A 15,932-nucleotide genomic window follows, 5' to 3' on the forward strand; every position below is an offset into this window, starting at 1 on the left:
GCACAATAATGTTTAATATTTAGTATTTACTGTCATATTCCCATATATCATTGTGATGTTGTTTATTCTATTACTCTTGTTCTCTTCTGCTTGTTTTCTTTTTTCTTTCTCAACAGGTGATCCAGGTGATCGATATATGCATTTTCTTTTTCTTTTTTTTTCTTTTTTTCTGCCCATTCTGTTGGTTTTTGTTTTTTGCCCTTCTCCCGCGTCCCTCTTCTCAGCTGTTTCTCTTTCCCTCTTTCTTTCTCCCCTTCTTTCCCCCAGTCAAGTCTGTCCCGTATTCAGCAAGTGAAAATAAAATAAACAATAAAAGGTGAATCAAATGGACCATTATGGCAAGCCTGGGATGGTCAATTTGGTAAAGTAAATCCGTTGGGCATCTTTCTTTGCCTTTAGACAATAATTCTGATGGCAAAAGAGCCAAACAGGACAGGCAAAAAAAAAAAAAAAAAGAATAGTTTGAGGAGAGGGCGATTCTCCCATTTTAATATTTATATTTAGTGCATATCACAAAATTAACATCTATATAAATGGAAACAAAGAAAGAATCTTGCACGTTTCTGTTTTTGCGCACGTTAATGTGATATGTGTCTGCTCCAGGGCTGCTGATAGTAAGCATGGTAAACTTCTCTTTTCAGGACGGCCACAGTGTGGAAGAACCTTAATCCTTTCTGGGGTGAAGAATACACGTTGCATCTCCCAATGGGGTTTCATTCGCTCTCTTTTCACGTTATGGATGAGGACACAATTGGGTAATGCCCGCAACCAAAGCACTTTCAAAACTATTCCATATTTACTCTTAACTGCTGGACCCTGGTCGTGTATTTGTAGTCCTCTGTGTTTGCTTAACTTGCCATGAGTTGATATATTTGTGTGGAAACTCATGCAAAGCTTTTTAATGTTTTGGGAAAGAACTCTAAGCTTTGAATAAACAAACATCATCAGGCAGATGGTCGCCCAGATTGAGTGATTAAAGGTTGTTTTTTTTTTCTCCTCTTCACATGATGGCCAGCGCTAATCATTTCACTCAAAAACTCAAAAACTTTGATCTGATTTTCAGTAGCTTCTGTCTCAAAGTCTCTCTCTCTCTTTTGTATCCCTTTCTACAGGCACGATGATGTTATTGGAAAGATTACGCTGACCAAAGAAGCCATTGGAGCTCAAGCTAAAGGCATGGCTAAACATTCAGCACTAGTCTATAACTGGATGACTGCATGGCCAGAGCTCAGAGGTTAAACACACAAAGAATCCTGTGATGGATTCGAAAGTCCAAGTGATTGAGGAGACATGCTTTTTTTTTCTTTTTTTTTAAGGGTGGGAATGTTTCTTAGCTTCTCTCAAACCTTTAAATTCATTTATGCACGTCACTCACAATATTTACAGGGCTTCCAGAAATTTGGGACAATATGTAAAAACTAGATAAAGCAGAGAATGCTGTGTTTGCTAATAATTTAAAACTGGGATTTAATGGAAAATCAGAAAATGGAGACACAAATTTCTGAAACTGAGAATTGCTTCTAATGAAAATTACCTGAGTATTCACTGAAAAGTGGCGCACAGGTTTAAGAAACATTCCTGGATTAAAAGTAGGTAGGTCAGTTTTGGAATGAACGCACTTTCAGCCAGACATATGGGGCTGACAAATCGTGTGTCTTTGTGTCATAGCGTTATTAGATTACTTGAAGAGTTTAAAAGGGTATGTTTGCTGCATATTGATGATTCTCCTCCGAAGGCCACCTGGCATCGGCCTCAGTCATGTGATTCACTGCCGCATTGTGGTACTGAGTCATTTTACTCCCTCGCAGGATTTCTCTCACAGCCCGGCCTTGATATTGTACCTTTTCTTTCATTTTCTGAAAGACAAAAGTAGAATCTTAACAGCATCACGCAGTGTGCATGTTGTCCAGGCAATCATCGACTGTGTGGTATTTATTTATTTATTTTAAATTTTTTACTGTTCCTGCCTTGCAGTTGTACAAACTGTAGATGTTTTTGCACTAATTAGTTTTATTTGTGTACTTAATCAAACAGAATAATGACCAGTTAGTTGTCAGAAAGAACAAAAATAAGCAACTGTATCTTCCTAAAGTTAAAAATAAGGTCTTCAAACTGTTAGTTCGATCCTGAAAAATACTCATAATATTCAAAGTACATTAGTCCAGGAATTATTTGCCAGTTCATCAATGGATATTTTACAGCTAATTGGAAAATTAATATTATTTATTTTCAATATGACTCTCAAAGTTCTAATCTCTCAGCTCCTCTCAGTGTTTAATGGTTTAGAGCTTAATCTCTTTTTGTGCTTTACGGCCAGGGCTAGACTGCTGGCTAAATCTCACAAAGGTTGACCCTGATGAAGAAGTTCAAGGAGAGATCCATCTGGGTCTGGAGCTGCTTAAAGATACGGAGAAGATCAGTCTGCGGTGTCAAGTCATTGAAGCCAGGTAAAATGAAATCCTGCGCTGCCGAGAAAATGCCAGGAAGGCGATTTCACTTAAAAACGGCCACGGACAATAGTGGCTCGAACATTTCAGAATCTGCCATGTGAGTTTGTGATAGAGCCACCGTATTATCACTTCAAACGTGGTCACGTTTGTGTAGCTGAGCTCCTTGTAGTTGAGCTCTGGCAGTATATCAGTGTTTTTTGAGCTGAACTCTTATCACCATCACCCCGCAGGCCTCCACACTCCCTTCTGAGTCACACCGCCACTGTCACACCGCTCACTGCCCCATCTGTGTGTCCCAGGCTACAATCTTTCCTTCTCAGGCGGGGCACCAATGAGCTTGTCAATCAGGACTTGACACTGTGTTATTCAAATGTGCTCTGATGAGTGTGAATTGAGTTTGAAAGAAAAAGGTTGAGTAAGAAGTAGAGATTCAGCTTTCTTTCCTCGCTAAAGCACACTAATTTAACTTGCAGAACAGATAATAAGAGTTAGCGGAGCATTTTGGCGGATTAATGATTTCTCTTGTCCTTTGGTGTGGTGATACCCGCAGAGACTTGGCTCCAAGAGACATTTCTGGAACCTCTGATCCCTTCACAAGAGTTATTTTCAACAACCATAGTGCAGAGACCTCGGTGAGCTCTGTCTGCATGCATGAGTGGGTTATGTGGGTTGCACTGAAGTCTGATTGATGGTTGCCTTACTGTTTGTCATTTAAAGGTTAAATGTTAAAGATTAGGCTGATCTTTTGATTTCTTTCAATTTCTTAATGCTGGATTTTTAGATAATCAAGAAGACCCGTTTTCCTCACTGGGGTGAGACGTTAGAGCTGGAGCTGGATCCAGAGGAGCTGCGTGAGGAGGAGGGGACTGTTACTGTACAGGTCTGGGACTGGGACATGGTGGGCAAGAATGACTTTCTGGGAAAGGTGAGGTTCCCATAATTCTAATCATTTTTCATATGTATTAAAATTCAGGTCATGAGTAGCTTACAAAAGGTTTTATAATTGAGTACAGTGTTCCTTGCTATAAAATAAAGGCTTTTACCTCTTCTTGTTGATATTGTGTGCTTGCTTTCTGTGTCTTTTCCACAGGTGGAAATCCCTTTTGCTTGTTTGCACAAGACACCTCAGTTAGAGGGCTGGTTTCGTTTACTGCCCTTGGGAAACAATGAGGTTGATGCTGGGTGAGGATTATGGGTGTGCTTCTTTGTACAATGTGGTAACTATGCATCTTTAGAGAGAGGCATTTCCTTTCGGAAACCATCAAGACTAAAATTGTCGTAGCAATCATCACATCTTTTCTTAAATGTTCCCAAGAGAAGCTTTTATTTTCCTCCCGGCTCTCTTTCGAGCACTTAAAAGCACAATCACGGATGTATAGCCAGCGCGTTGACGGCATCTGCACCCCGAGATAATTTTAGAGCGAGCGGAGGGCTGAGTGAACTGTAAAGTAAAGGGAATTTCTCAGGTTTATTAGGAAATGACTCACTCTTGTAAGGAGTTTTTGCACTCCAGTCCACTGTTGATTTAGAGAGGACTGTGGCCAAGCGGTGCGTCATTTTCCCCCAAACACGGTGAGCCATGTGTTTAGAAAATGTCCTTGCCAGGGGCAGGATGATTTAGCGGTTGTTTTTACGAGTGTACTCTAAGCTTTATTTCTTATCTAAACTGCATTTTCCAATCAACCGCTGACTCCTTTAACAAAAACAAAAACAAAAAAAGAGTTTATGCAAATGTCTAACAAAGACTATTGTCAGACTATTATTGTGTTAGCTGAAAATCTGTGCTGTGATACTTTCCTTTGTTTTTAGTGGCAAGCTGGGAGCACTCCGTCTCAAGGTGCGTCTGGTGGAGGATCAGATCTTGCCATCCATGTACTATCAGCCTCTCATCGACCTTCTGGTTGAGTCGGTAATCTCCCCTACAGAGGTCAGCATGACAGCTCCTCTTCAATGCTGATATTAATTTGTTGACCACTCAGTCACTCGCCATGTCAAGGGACTGCTGTATGCATTACTTCTCCATCTGCAGTTAGACCTCATCTGCTTCATCTGTCCGGCTTCCCAGTTGCGCCAAAATTCTTGACCCGTGACCCGAGTTCTCTTCTTCTGAACAGGTGGAGGATAGCAGCGCTCTGACTATGCTGGAGGAGGTCACCACAGTTGAGAGCAGACAGGACGTGGCAATGACTTTGGTGAAAATCTACCTGGGACAAGGACTGGTGGTGCCCTTCCTGGACTACCTTAACACCCGGGAGGTCAACCACACCAGTAAGACGAAGCGAAAAAGTGCAAACTTTAAACCGTTTTTAAAGGTTTTGATTTCATGTCCTCCATCTTGCAAGTGTCTAAATTTGCTCAGAATTTATGTGTATTTGTGCTCTTAATTACATGTAATAACTGTGGCTGCACTTTGAATATACAGTGCAGGATCTAAGTTTATCTCTGTTAGTCAGTATTTATATTAGTCAGACTTTGGGACGTGCCAGTTTGCTGTTATTGCTCCACTCTCCAGAGACCCTCTGAGGGCTACTGCTGCTGCATTGACATTAAGGTCTCTGAACACTGCAGCTATGGTATGTGTGTGGGCAGTAAAAGCCTCCCAACACTATATTTACTACCCCAGTGCCAATTATTTACTCACCCAACAGTCTTCCCTTGGCTGTTCTCTGGTCTGGATTAGTCATGTTTTTGCCTCCGCACCATATCCCCATGATAATTCACACTGAGCTCTGGTCTTTGGTTTCTGTTGGTGTAGTTTCTGCTAATAAGCATAGTGCCTAAGTTTCCATAGCAACTCCACATGATCCAAATGGTAACTGCTTGATCAGGAATGCATTGTGTGAGCACCCAGACATTAAAGTTAGGCACACGGCACAAAAACGTACAGTACACCTGCTGGGCAGCAGTGAAAAACCCACCCTTCTCCTTACATCCAAATAATTTACCTGGCAACCCAGTCCCGTTACTATGGATATTTTAGTGTCACCGCATGACTAACATGACATTGAGGCAAGGTCGGTCTGCCCTCACTTGTGACTCTGGACTATTTGTTCTTGATTGATAGACTTGCGCCAGACTAAATAGAAAGCATAGATACTTAAGAAATGTATAAATGAGTCCAGAGAAAAAGGTGAAATGAGGGTGGAGCAAACAAATGCTCCACAGGCTATATGAAAAGCTTCCACTCTAAGGAAGCAGTGTTTCAATCTTAAATTTTTCTTTTTCATCAAGTATAATTAAGCGCCTGATGAGGGTCTATGTGATGCTTTATTAAATTGATTGGGAGCTACTGGATGCAGTAATAAGATCCTTCCCACCATTCCCACCATTCCCACTCTCATACATCATATAAAAGGTGTTTTTAGGTACAACAATAGATAGATGACAGGAAAAGAGCAATAAATTGTTGTGGTGGATGTTGAGCTTCTTACCCTTTTTTAATTCTTTCATTGAAAACTGTTGCTTTGTTTCACTTGATTCAGATTAAGGAAAATCTTTTTATGCCCACTAATTTCGCTCATATGTAAGATATTTTGCTAATACTATTTTTTTCCTTCTGCTCTTATAGCTGATCCTAACACCTTATTTCGATCAAACTCACTTGCCTCCAAAGCCATGGAACAGTTCATGAAGGTGAGCTAAGTTTTAAAAAAAATTATTATTATTATTATTATTATAGTTCCTGCAGTTTTTTGGTCCCTGCTCTGAGGGAAAGCATGATGTGCCTGATATTTACTCTCTGAATTATGCAGATTTAGATAAAACAAGGCAAGCTGTCAAGTGTAAGAACAAAAAGGCATGTGTAGCATGTGTAGCATGACAATGCAAAGGTAACTTTAATGTATCAATGAGTATGTCGACATAACAGGCTGCTATATAGGGCAGGATCAATCCAAATTAAGTGCAACAGAAAGTGTGTCAATTTTCAAGATTGCTACAAAAAGGAGTAAAAAAAACACAGATGATCCAAAAGAGGACAAGAAACAGACAGAGGCAAGGAGAGATGCAGGACAGGAGGTGGTTAGCTTGACAAGCTGACTGAGCCAATTTTGCTTAGGAAGTTTCCCAACTGAGTGAAGTGACCCAGAAGTGTCTAGAGTCATAATAGGAGGTCGTTAAATTCTTTAAATGTTAAGGAAAGCTGCTTCAGTGCTTCCCTTATTACCACCTTTAGAAAAGGATGCACATTTACCATCTCTTATGAAATGAAAAGACATAATGCTGCCCCTCAATTCAAAGAAAATGATCAGCATACTGACACATCATGTGCTACTCGGTTTAAATTTTTCATACATGCGATCACTTCACTGATACTCATTGTATGAAGTGCTTTGAAACCTAATTTTAGAAAATTGCTCTATAAATAAGGTTTTTTATATGCATTTAACTAATTGAAGTGAAGGCTTGCATTGCGTATGTCCCCATTTTTGGTCTTAGCATTTAGTCTTATTAATTCATCTAACATGAGAGGTGCTAAAAAGCCCTATTAAAGGGTTAATTCTACAGCAGGACGAGATGAGTGGCATTTCTTGATACAAACACTTCACTGTGTGCTGGAAAGCTGTTCTTGGTAATCAAGTGATATTTTTCACAAGGATATATACACCGTTAATATAAAATTGTCACCTTGTCACATTTTTAACTAGTCTTATGCAAGTTAGATTCCCTGTGGACAACAATCCTGTTTTCCTTTTTGTGAATTCTTCTTAGCGTTTTTCCTTGACCCTCTGGATGTTTCCTATCAAGGGAAAGTGTCATCAACGGAGGGAATTTGTTGTCTGTTTGACTGCAACCACAAGCTAAACACTTACCAGGGAACAACACCACATGAGAAAATAACCTTCAAAACAAAACAACCATAAATGGAAAGAGGGACATGGAAAACAAACAGATAAACTGAGGAAGCAGACAGGGAGGGACACACAAAAGAGGCAGGGGAACAGATCAAGAAAAGCAAAACGAATAACAGTGACCTTAACAGATGTCTTCAACATATGATATTGTTTTGCTATCAGGCTGTTGGCATGCTGTATCTGCATGAGGTGTTGAAGCCCATCATCAACCGCATCTTTGATGAGAAAAAGTACATTGAACTTGACCCATGTAAGATCGACCTGAACCGCACAAGGTAAATCAGACCTAAAACATATCTTGTTGGATCACAATTCTATAGTCATACTCGGACCTGGTAATAGAGTAGGACTGCTACAATTGACTAGAGGGGATTTGTGGGTTGTACACTCAGGCGTGCTATTCGCAAATTATGTGTTAAAATGGAAAAGCTGCCACAGGAGACTGCCCACTTCCTTTACACTTCACCCCTGAGAGAAAGACATGAATGTGAGGAAATGAAAAAAAAGTAAAATGGGAATGGCTGTTGCTTGGCAACTGCCATGAGCCCCCTGAGATATCTATCTCTGACATGGGGGGAGATCCAGGATCTAACGTTCTCCATGTATGCAGTAGCTCTAACCTACTATCTTATCTCGTCCCCTTAAATTATCTCAGTTTATGTGTTTAGATATTGTCAATACGGCAGTCATTGTTTGGATTCCTCTGTAGTAACATGGTCTCATATGTAACGAGGTAATGAAGAACAGAAATGTTATCAGTCCTTTTATAAACTGTGTTACAGAACAGATAAAAGCCTGTCTTGGATAGCTCCTGTTTGCATTGCGTTTACGCTGCAGATCTCAGGGATTCATTTGTTTACAGCATCTTTCTTTGTCTCTGAAGAAGGATTTCATTCAAGGGTGCAGTGTCAGAGGCAGAGGTGCGGGACAGCAGCGTGGAGATGCTGCAGAGCTATTTGACCAGCATCATCGAATCAATCGTGAGCTCAGTCGATCAGTGTCCTCCTGTAATGAGAGTGGCCTTCAAACAGCTGCACAAGAGAGTGGAGGAGCAATTTACCGAGCCTGAGAATGAGGTTAGTGTGAAGCAAAACACACAGAGAGGAAAGCGTGTCAGTGTATTTGTGGTTACTTTCACCTGCAGCTTATCCCGAGGCAGCCTGTAACCGTTCAGTGACTCGTCTTCATTTTTACAGGATGTGAAGTACCTGGCCATCAGTGGATTCTTTTTCCTGCGTTTTTTTGCTCCTGCAATCCTCACACCTAAGCTGTTTCAGCTGAGAGACCAGCATGCTGACACGCGTACAAGCAGAACACTGTTACTACTAGCCAAGGTATGATTCAGAACACAGACATGCACATAGACTCTGCTGTGAATCATTTATCCATGTTCAGACTTATGCACTCCCCAAAACAAAACACAAAATAAACAGTAAAGTGTTGGAAGCCTTGAGCGTGATGCAACAGGCCATCTGTGTGAGGAGATGGATTTTAATGTTGTGGATGTAAAACAAATAAAACATGGAGCAGGAATACGATGTAACACAAACACACGGTGTTTGTGTAACGTCAACAGAGAGAGAGCACTGAGGCACTCCTTGCTTTTCTCACTTTGTTTGGTAATTATGTAACACTGTAGGTCTGCGTGTGCCTTATTTTAAGTTCTGCCATAATCAGCAAAATAAGATTGATATTCCATCTCCAGTCATTTATATTTATATGTCTCTGCTGTGGTCTGAGACCTCACCATCCTTTCATACGTTCACATGGAAAGTCTAAAGACAGGGAGGGCAGCAGCAAGATGCTCTTAGGGAACAGACCAGGGATCAGTGAGGACAGGATGACATGGAAGTAGCATCTTTAGCTTCAAATGAAGGAGTTGGTAGACTGAAGAATTTTGAAAAGAGTATGAGATTTGCCGGTAGGATGTACGGAAAGGGAAACAGCTGAGCTGATGTGAGCTAGAATTTAGATTAGCTGATCTGCTGGGATTGTTTGATTCTGTTCTCACAGAACTAACGCTGTATTCATTTTTTAGACTAATAAAAATGTTAATTATTTGAAAGGTGCTAATAATCTGCAGTAATGCCACTAGATCACCTGTTGTTAGGAACCCGTTTAAAATTCATAACTACTCTACTCAGACAGCAAATCTCAAAGAAGTTTTTTTCACCAACTATTACAGAGTATGGCCATAAAACATCCCTCTCACATTATGCTCCGTTTTAACCATAAATAGATCAGATGAGCATGTTAGCAGGTTATAACTGGAATTTGAGTCGATGTTTCTTGATATCATTAAAAGCAGGGATCTTAGATCCAGATGTTAGAAGAACAGTAAAACCTCATTCCACTCCCACGTGTGGCTTCTGTGGTTGCTGTCCATGGTGCTGAAGAACTGTTGCCATGGGCCCTCTACAGAGACGGGGAACGGGCTATTTTTACCTCTGTGTGCTGCAACCAGTCTGTGGTTCAAAGCCAAGCATCAGAGAGGATGTAGAGGGGGACTTCCTCCTCGCCCTAGGCCAGGTGTGGGCTGGACAAAGGGCCTCGCAGCATGCTTGGCCCCAGGGACCCTTTTGATCTTCGACTTTTAGATATGCAGTCACTCCCTCACTTCTGTCATTTTCTGGAGATTTGATATGGTGAAGATGTGAGTTTGTAGTTGATATCGTGCCTCTGTGGTTGCCAGGCACTACAAAGTGTTGGGAACTTGGGACTTCAGCTGGGCCACGGAAAAGAACAGTGGATGGCGCCTCTTCACCCCATCATCCTTCGCAGTGTGGCTTCTGTCAAGGACTTCCTGGACAAGTTAATTGACATAGATCATGACACTGGTAAGACTGTAACCACCAAACACATCACTACAACGTGTAATCAAAAGCCAAGTCCAGAGGCCATGCTTTTGAGCTAATCAGCCACAGGCCACCTGCCAGTGTAGTAGCTCCCAGCTGATATAGGTGAAACAATACTGTAGCCTTGCAGTGAAATATTCATAACTAGTTGGAAGTCTGGAAAAGAGATGACATGGTTAATGAGCTGGCAGGGAGCTGAAGTGAGAAGCTGCCACACGGGCTGTTGTTGTCCTGGCTGTTGCCTTAATGTCATATGTCAGTGAGGCTGTTGTTGTGAAACATCTTCCCCCTCTGACATATCGTGTTTCAACCTCCGTCTTCACATCACACCCACTTTTTTTCTCCTAAAGGCCAGTTTGACATTTAATGCCCTTGAGGTGAATTTGTTGGACAGAAGCAAATGCTTGTTATTCCTCTTTGAAGCTCTATCCCTCATGGGGTGATGGAACAAGACTGAGGAGCCATCTGTAACAGAGAGCAGTTTAAAGCAATGAATCTATATAGTTTATTGACACAGCACCACCTTGTGTCTATCCGGGTGAATATGCAATTAGCTACAGATTACATACAGTTTTCCCTTTATGTCCGTCTTCTGCTTTCTCTACGCAGCGTCTGAAGTGCCTCAGAGGGCTGTGTTCACGGCTTCAGTCACAGTCAAAGAGGGGTTTCTCCACAAACACAAAGCAGAAGGACCCCAACTGTTATCCCGCTTTGCATTTAAGAAACGCTACTTCTGGTTGACGAGTGAGACGCTGTCTTATGCCAAGACTCCCGACTGGCAGGTGGGTATTGTGCCAGCAAAATTTTATAATCTACCAACATACTGCATATCATGTGTGAAATACATATGAGTATTTACGTTACTGCTCATTTTGGCAACCAGCCACTGTGTCAAGTGTTACTTTTTAATCATGTTTTGCTACGACTGATGGATCAAATAATCAAAAACAATCAAAGTAATGATAAAAATACACGTACAATATGCCCATTTGTGCCCAATGAAGGGCATTCATCACCACGTGTTGCACAAAGAGAAAACATTTTAGTCATCTGCTTCTTTGCTTTCATGTATTTGTGTTGATCTTCTCGTGAGAACATCATTACTGATATTACAATGTGGTGCCTAACCCGTGATAATGATTTCCTCTCATTTTCTAACCAGAGACTGTCAGAGAGAGGGAGACGGTTGATGGGAGCAGAACATCCTCGTCACTAAATGCCTCTCTTTGAGTCAGTCTCTGTGTGACTGGAATAAAGCCGAGGGTTAATTGAAATTCATATGAACATCGCAAATCACACTGGAGACAATGTCCTGGCCCCTTTTCTCCATGTTGGAGCACTCCAGTCTCAGTGAGATGAGCTCCCATTGGAAGTGGCTGATTTACACTTTAAAGTAGCCTTTGCTGCCATGATGATCTCATCCTCACTTCCTCCTTGCGCCGTACCGTTCCTCGTAGCTTTTCAGGATGAGAAACCTCTTCATTAATTTGCTCAGTGATCAGATGTCACCTTTATTTCACTGAGTCCTTTGTGTAGTATGCCTGAGGCAAGGCATGATACATCATTGCCATCATGTGCATACCTGTTCTAATTGGGGCTGTGGTTTGCAGGTGCGCTCTTCAATTCCTATTCAGTGTGTGTGCGCCGTGGAGAGGGTGGATGAAAATGCTTTTCAGCAGCACAATGTAATGCAGGTCATCACCCAGGACAACGACGGACAGCTGCACACCACGTACATCCAGTGCAAGGTGCGTTTGTACACCACCCAGTTGCCAAGACAGTGCATGAGTTTTATTTAAGTTTTTTAAACACAAAACCCTGACAGTTTTCTATAGTCACAGATTTGAATTTTTAACAAGTTTTATTAATCTCCTAGAAAAAAGTCACTAAATATCTATATTGTTTTCTGTCGCAATGATGTGCTTTATCCCTGTAGGTTTTTCAGCTGATTGCCTTCAAAATGCAGATTTTTCTTTTTTCAGTTCGACATTAAATTTCATGGTTCACCGTATTTCAATTTTCCCAAACAGAATGTAAATGAGCTGAACCAGTGGCTGTCTGCGATCAGGAAAGTCAGCATCTACAATGAGCGCATGCTGCCCTCTTTTCACCCGGGGGTTCATCGCAGTGGCAAGTGGACCTGCTGCCTGCAGGCCGACCGAGCTGGTAATCCTGCTGTTATTACTTCCAGATGTACTGATTTATGTCCAAGACACCAGAATATTTGTAGGAAACTTTCAAACTCCCCTTTGCTACTTTACTAAGGTTTGACTGGCTGTTTTTGATGCGCTCTCCAAATCAATTTTATTTACTCACCGCCTTGCACGTGGGATTAAACATTTTACATTCTTTTCAGCACCAACACTACAGGTTTGATTGTTACTAAGGCTGTTCCATTGACTATTATATACAAACTAGTAGAAACATCTATTAAAATGATATTTTACATTTAGTGGGGTGAAGTTCAGACTGTAAAGTGCCAGAGATGAATAAAAAAAGCTGTGTCTCAGTTGCAGGCTGCAGTAGAACCCACTCAGCTGTGACACTTGGTGACTGGAGTGACCCGCTGGATCCAGACGTGGAGACTCAGACGATATACAAGCAGCTTCTGCAGGGCAAAGACAAACTCAGGTTGGTGCCCGAGCATGTCCTCGGCCTGTATGCATTTCTTTTCCTGAACACTAGAGGTCTATGTTGCTATACAGTAAAGCACTGCTGTGCTGCTTCTTGACATTAGTATGAGTCAAGTGTTTAACTTTCACTGTGTGATCATGTGATATGATTCTGATACTGCAGGAACAAATATCTGGAGATGCCGGATGATGATGAGACAGCGTGCAATAAAGAAAAGAAGACGAATGTGGACGTTCACCCAGGTGACACTAAACTTTAACTTTTCTATCAAGTTACATGTACAAGTGCTTTAATTGTTGTATTATCATTATTATTATCCCCTTATATTCTATGTGGGTATGACATTTCCAGGAAGTAATTCTACAGAAACAACATCCTTTTATCTACACATTTCTCTGTCACAGATGGTGCTGAATGCACTGTTCAGCAAATGAAGCCATGTCAGGGCATCGCTGCTCGGCTGTTGGTGGTGATAGAGGACCTGGAGCAGGCTCACGCTACCTTCCAGCACAGAGAAAAGGAGGACGTCACCAGTGTTATTATGAATCCCTAGAGTTCACATGTGGACTGGGAGCCTTTAATGTATCAAGGCGGGTTAGGGGTGGGGAGTGGAAGGGCAGCATCCTGTACCAACACAAGAAAATCAGCGAACCCACTCTCTTGATTGTCACGGAGAAAAAATTGGCTGCGTGGTGCCACCTCTTCCAGCCTTTTAGTACATTTCCTCCTGGCTGTAAAGAGCAAGAGGGAATTCTGCCACTTTAATCTTTTTGATTCTCCGAGTGCCACCGACAAGAGCGCCGCAGGAAGATTATGATACTTGACAAAAAGGAGGTGGGTGGGGAGGGGTGGAGGGACTTTAAAGCATGATCTGACTTGATATTTTTTATGTAGATAATAAGCAATCTGTTGCATGGCCCACATACACTTGTTGTGAAATGTGAAAAGAAGCTTTTATATTTTGAGATACTGTACAGGACCCGAGTCACACATTTATATGCAAAAAGCTTGTTTTAGTGTAACCTACAGTACCTGAATGTAAGGTGTTTTGATATTGCTGTTATTATTATAAATGCTTTGTATTTTTATTGAGGCAAAATATCACCATGGCCGCAATGTAGCAGCTTGTAAAGTGAGCAAAACTCAGATTTTAATTGTTGCTTCAGTCCCTTTACACAAAACATCCGCTTTGGTTTGGTGCTACGGCCAGTCAACGTAAATGTTGGGTTCTGATGTAATTCACATTTTTATAATGCCAAGATGGGTAATATTTACCTGGTTATTATATAATATCCATACATGGACACATTTTATTTGAAAAAGAGGGGAATTAACAATCATGAGACACTCCCGTTTGCTAAGTTGACAGTTTCAGAGATTTTTGTGCCACTGCATTGGTTTCATGTGTTTGAGATGCCAAATCTGCTTTTAGGAGTTTTAAAGAAAAAATACACATGTGGGGAATTTTGATCATTTTCCACAGAGAAAGTAGTGTTCAGTGTCCGTCTATTAAACAATATTCAGTTGAATAAAATCTGATCTGAGATCACTGAGATGACCTCATCAGGCATTCTTCTTACCCTCAAGCTTAACACTCTAAAACACATGGCAGACATTACATTCAGCATCCTGTATTGAGATGGTTATTACGAGTGTGTTGGTGTTTGCAGCTTTCCACATTTTTCTTTTATTAATCTGCCGCTCGAGTCATAACGAGAGTAGGCATGAGTGGAACATTGTGTTCTCTTGAATGGGGACTCTTGTTATGAAAAAGAAAAGAAAGGGAAAAAAAACCCCGCCTGTACCTTACTTTGCAAATTCATCATAATGGTTTGTTCCAAGTGGGTTGTTACTGTGAACACAATTGTATTATTCAATAAACTCCGCTGAAGAAATCAAAGGAGAAGATGTCAAATTTGTGCCCAGAAAAAAACGAGACTGACACTTTTTTTTTCTTTACATTGATCCTCACTTGGTTTCCATAAAATGAAGGAATGGTTCAAAAAATCTGCTTTGCTGGCTTATGTCTGTCCGTCTCCTGGTTAGCATTAAAGTGCAGGAGGATCTGACTTCAAGCAGACATTGATTCATTTTTGGTATTACAGGAAACCCCGTCACATCTGATAGATGCCAGAGCAGGCTCCCAGTGTCATGGTTACTGCTCTACTCCTTTGTTCAAATTTAATCAACCCACCAGAACCACAGAATTCACAATCCAACAAGAATCTGAATGCAATGTTAAATTATACCACATGAAAAAAATATGCGTGCCAGCAATGCACCTCCCGGCCTCATTTAAATGCTAATGAAAGCAGACCTACCTGCAATGATGCAGCAGTCTCCCTGCTCGCCCCCTCATTAGGCGTGAGAGGTGAGCGGAGACAGGCAAGTAGGGCTTATTTACAAATACTAGCAGGGGTCTGGCCCCCGAGCTGCTGGGTCAGTGACGTAAGGAAGAACGACAACCTGAAAGGGGGTGTGTCTCATCACCTCCGTCCTGACATCTCAAGGCCTGCTTTAATATGCGCCCACCACAGCTCTTTACCACAGAAGCCAGAGGCAGAAAATTACCATAAAGCAAATTTACTACCAGTGAGAACTCTTCCTGCTGCACTCCAGAACAGCAGCCAGGCTCATTTATATCCATATAACGAGCTCCAAAGCACACAGTTACCCAGGGAGAAGGAAACGGTGGTGTTAAATAGGAAGAGGACACATCACCACCGACTGGGGTGGGGGGTGGACAAGGAGAGCCGGTGTAACAAAAGCTCAAACACACTACCCCTGTCAAGGGCACATTTATTTTTCCACAACAAAACACACAAACATGCAACAAGGTCATCACAATTCAATAAAGACCAATAGATTAAGAAGCCCTTTATAGTTAAATCAATGTCTCTGTATATCTTGCTTTTAGTTTATCTCAGTTTGTCCACGTGAACCATTTTAAATAACAATATGCAGACGCTGCCTAAGATTAAACAACAAAAACAGTGACTTGGAAAGGTCATTTAAAATGGGCACTTAAATTGAAAAACTTCAGATGTTTTACATGTCGTGGAAAGAGTGGGGAAAGCAGCAAAACGCTATCGTTTCCTCATTTGTGTAAATCAAAGCCAATACAGAGGGAGGCGGGGGGG

General features: G+C 41.4%; 1 protein-coding gene across 6 annotated transcripts in view; it reads left to right on the plus strand.

Moving 5' to 3' along the window:
- Positions 1-14,692, plus strand: part of LOC102291845 (rasGAP-activating-like protein 1) — a 17,464-nt gene extending 2,772 nt beyond the window's left edge. Inside the window, exons 3-21 of one of the 6 annotated variants that reach the window (XM_005926887.3) lie at positions 642-755; positions 1,113-1,174; positions 2,318-2,447; positions 3,001-3,082; positions 3,232-3,375; positions 3,541-3,632; positions 4,260-4,377; positions 4,565-4,718; positions 6,019-6,083; positions 7,466-7,578; positions 8,187-8,379; positions 8,500-8,637; positions 9,996-10,140; positions 10,768-10,940; positions 11,769-11,906; positions 12,189-12,324; positions 12,669-12,789; positions 12,955-13,034; positions 13,197-14,692. In XM_005926887.3, the coding sequence (XP_005926949.1) occupies positions 642-755; positions 1,113-1,174; positions 2,318-2,447; positions 3,001-3,082; positions 3,232-3,375; positions 3,541-3,632; positions 4,260-4,377; positions 4,565-4,718; positions 6,019-6,083; positions 7,466-7,578; positions 8,187-8,379; positions 8,500-8,637; positions 9,996-10,140; positions 10,768-10,940; positions 11,769-11,906; positions 12,189-12,324; positions 12,669-12,789; positions 12,955-13,034; positions 13,197-13,345 (2,347 nt within the window). In that variant the 3' untranslated portion in view covers positions 13,346-14,692. Of the gene's footprint in view, positions 1-641; positions 756-1,112; positions 1,235-2,317; positions 2,448-3,000; positions 3,083-3,231; positions 3,376-3,540; positions 3,633-4,259; positions 4,378-4,564; positions 4,719-6,018; positions 6,084-7,465; positions 7,579-8,186; positions 8,380-8,499; positions 8,638-9,995; positions 10,141-10,767; positions 10,941-11,768; positions 11,907-12,188; positions 12,325-12,668; positions 12,790-12,954; positions 13,035-13,196 lie in introns of all 6 variants that reach the window. The other 5 variants (XM_005926890.3, XM_042222774.1, XM_042222777.1 and 2 more) reach the window with 5 other exon arrangements.
- The last annotated feature ends 1,240 nt before the right edge of the window (positions 14,693-15,932 follow it).

The sequence above is a fragment of the Haplochromis burtoni genome, unplaced genomic scaffold, assembly GCF_018398535.1.
Source record: "Haplochromis burtoni strain Fernald_Lab_line unplaced genomic scaffold, NCSU_Asbu1 Contig_95, whole genome shotgun sequence".
Classification (NCBI taxonomy): domain Eukaryota; kingdom Metazoa; phylum Chordata; class Actinopteri; order Cichliformes; family Cichlidae; genus Haplochromis; species Haplochromis burtoni.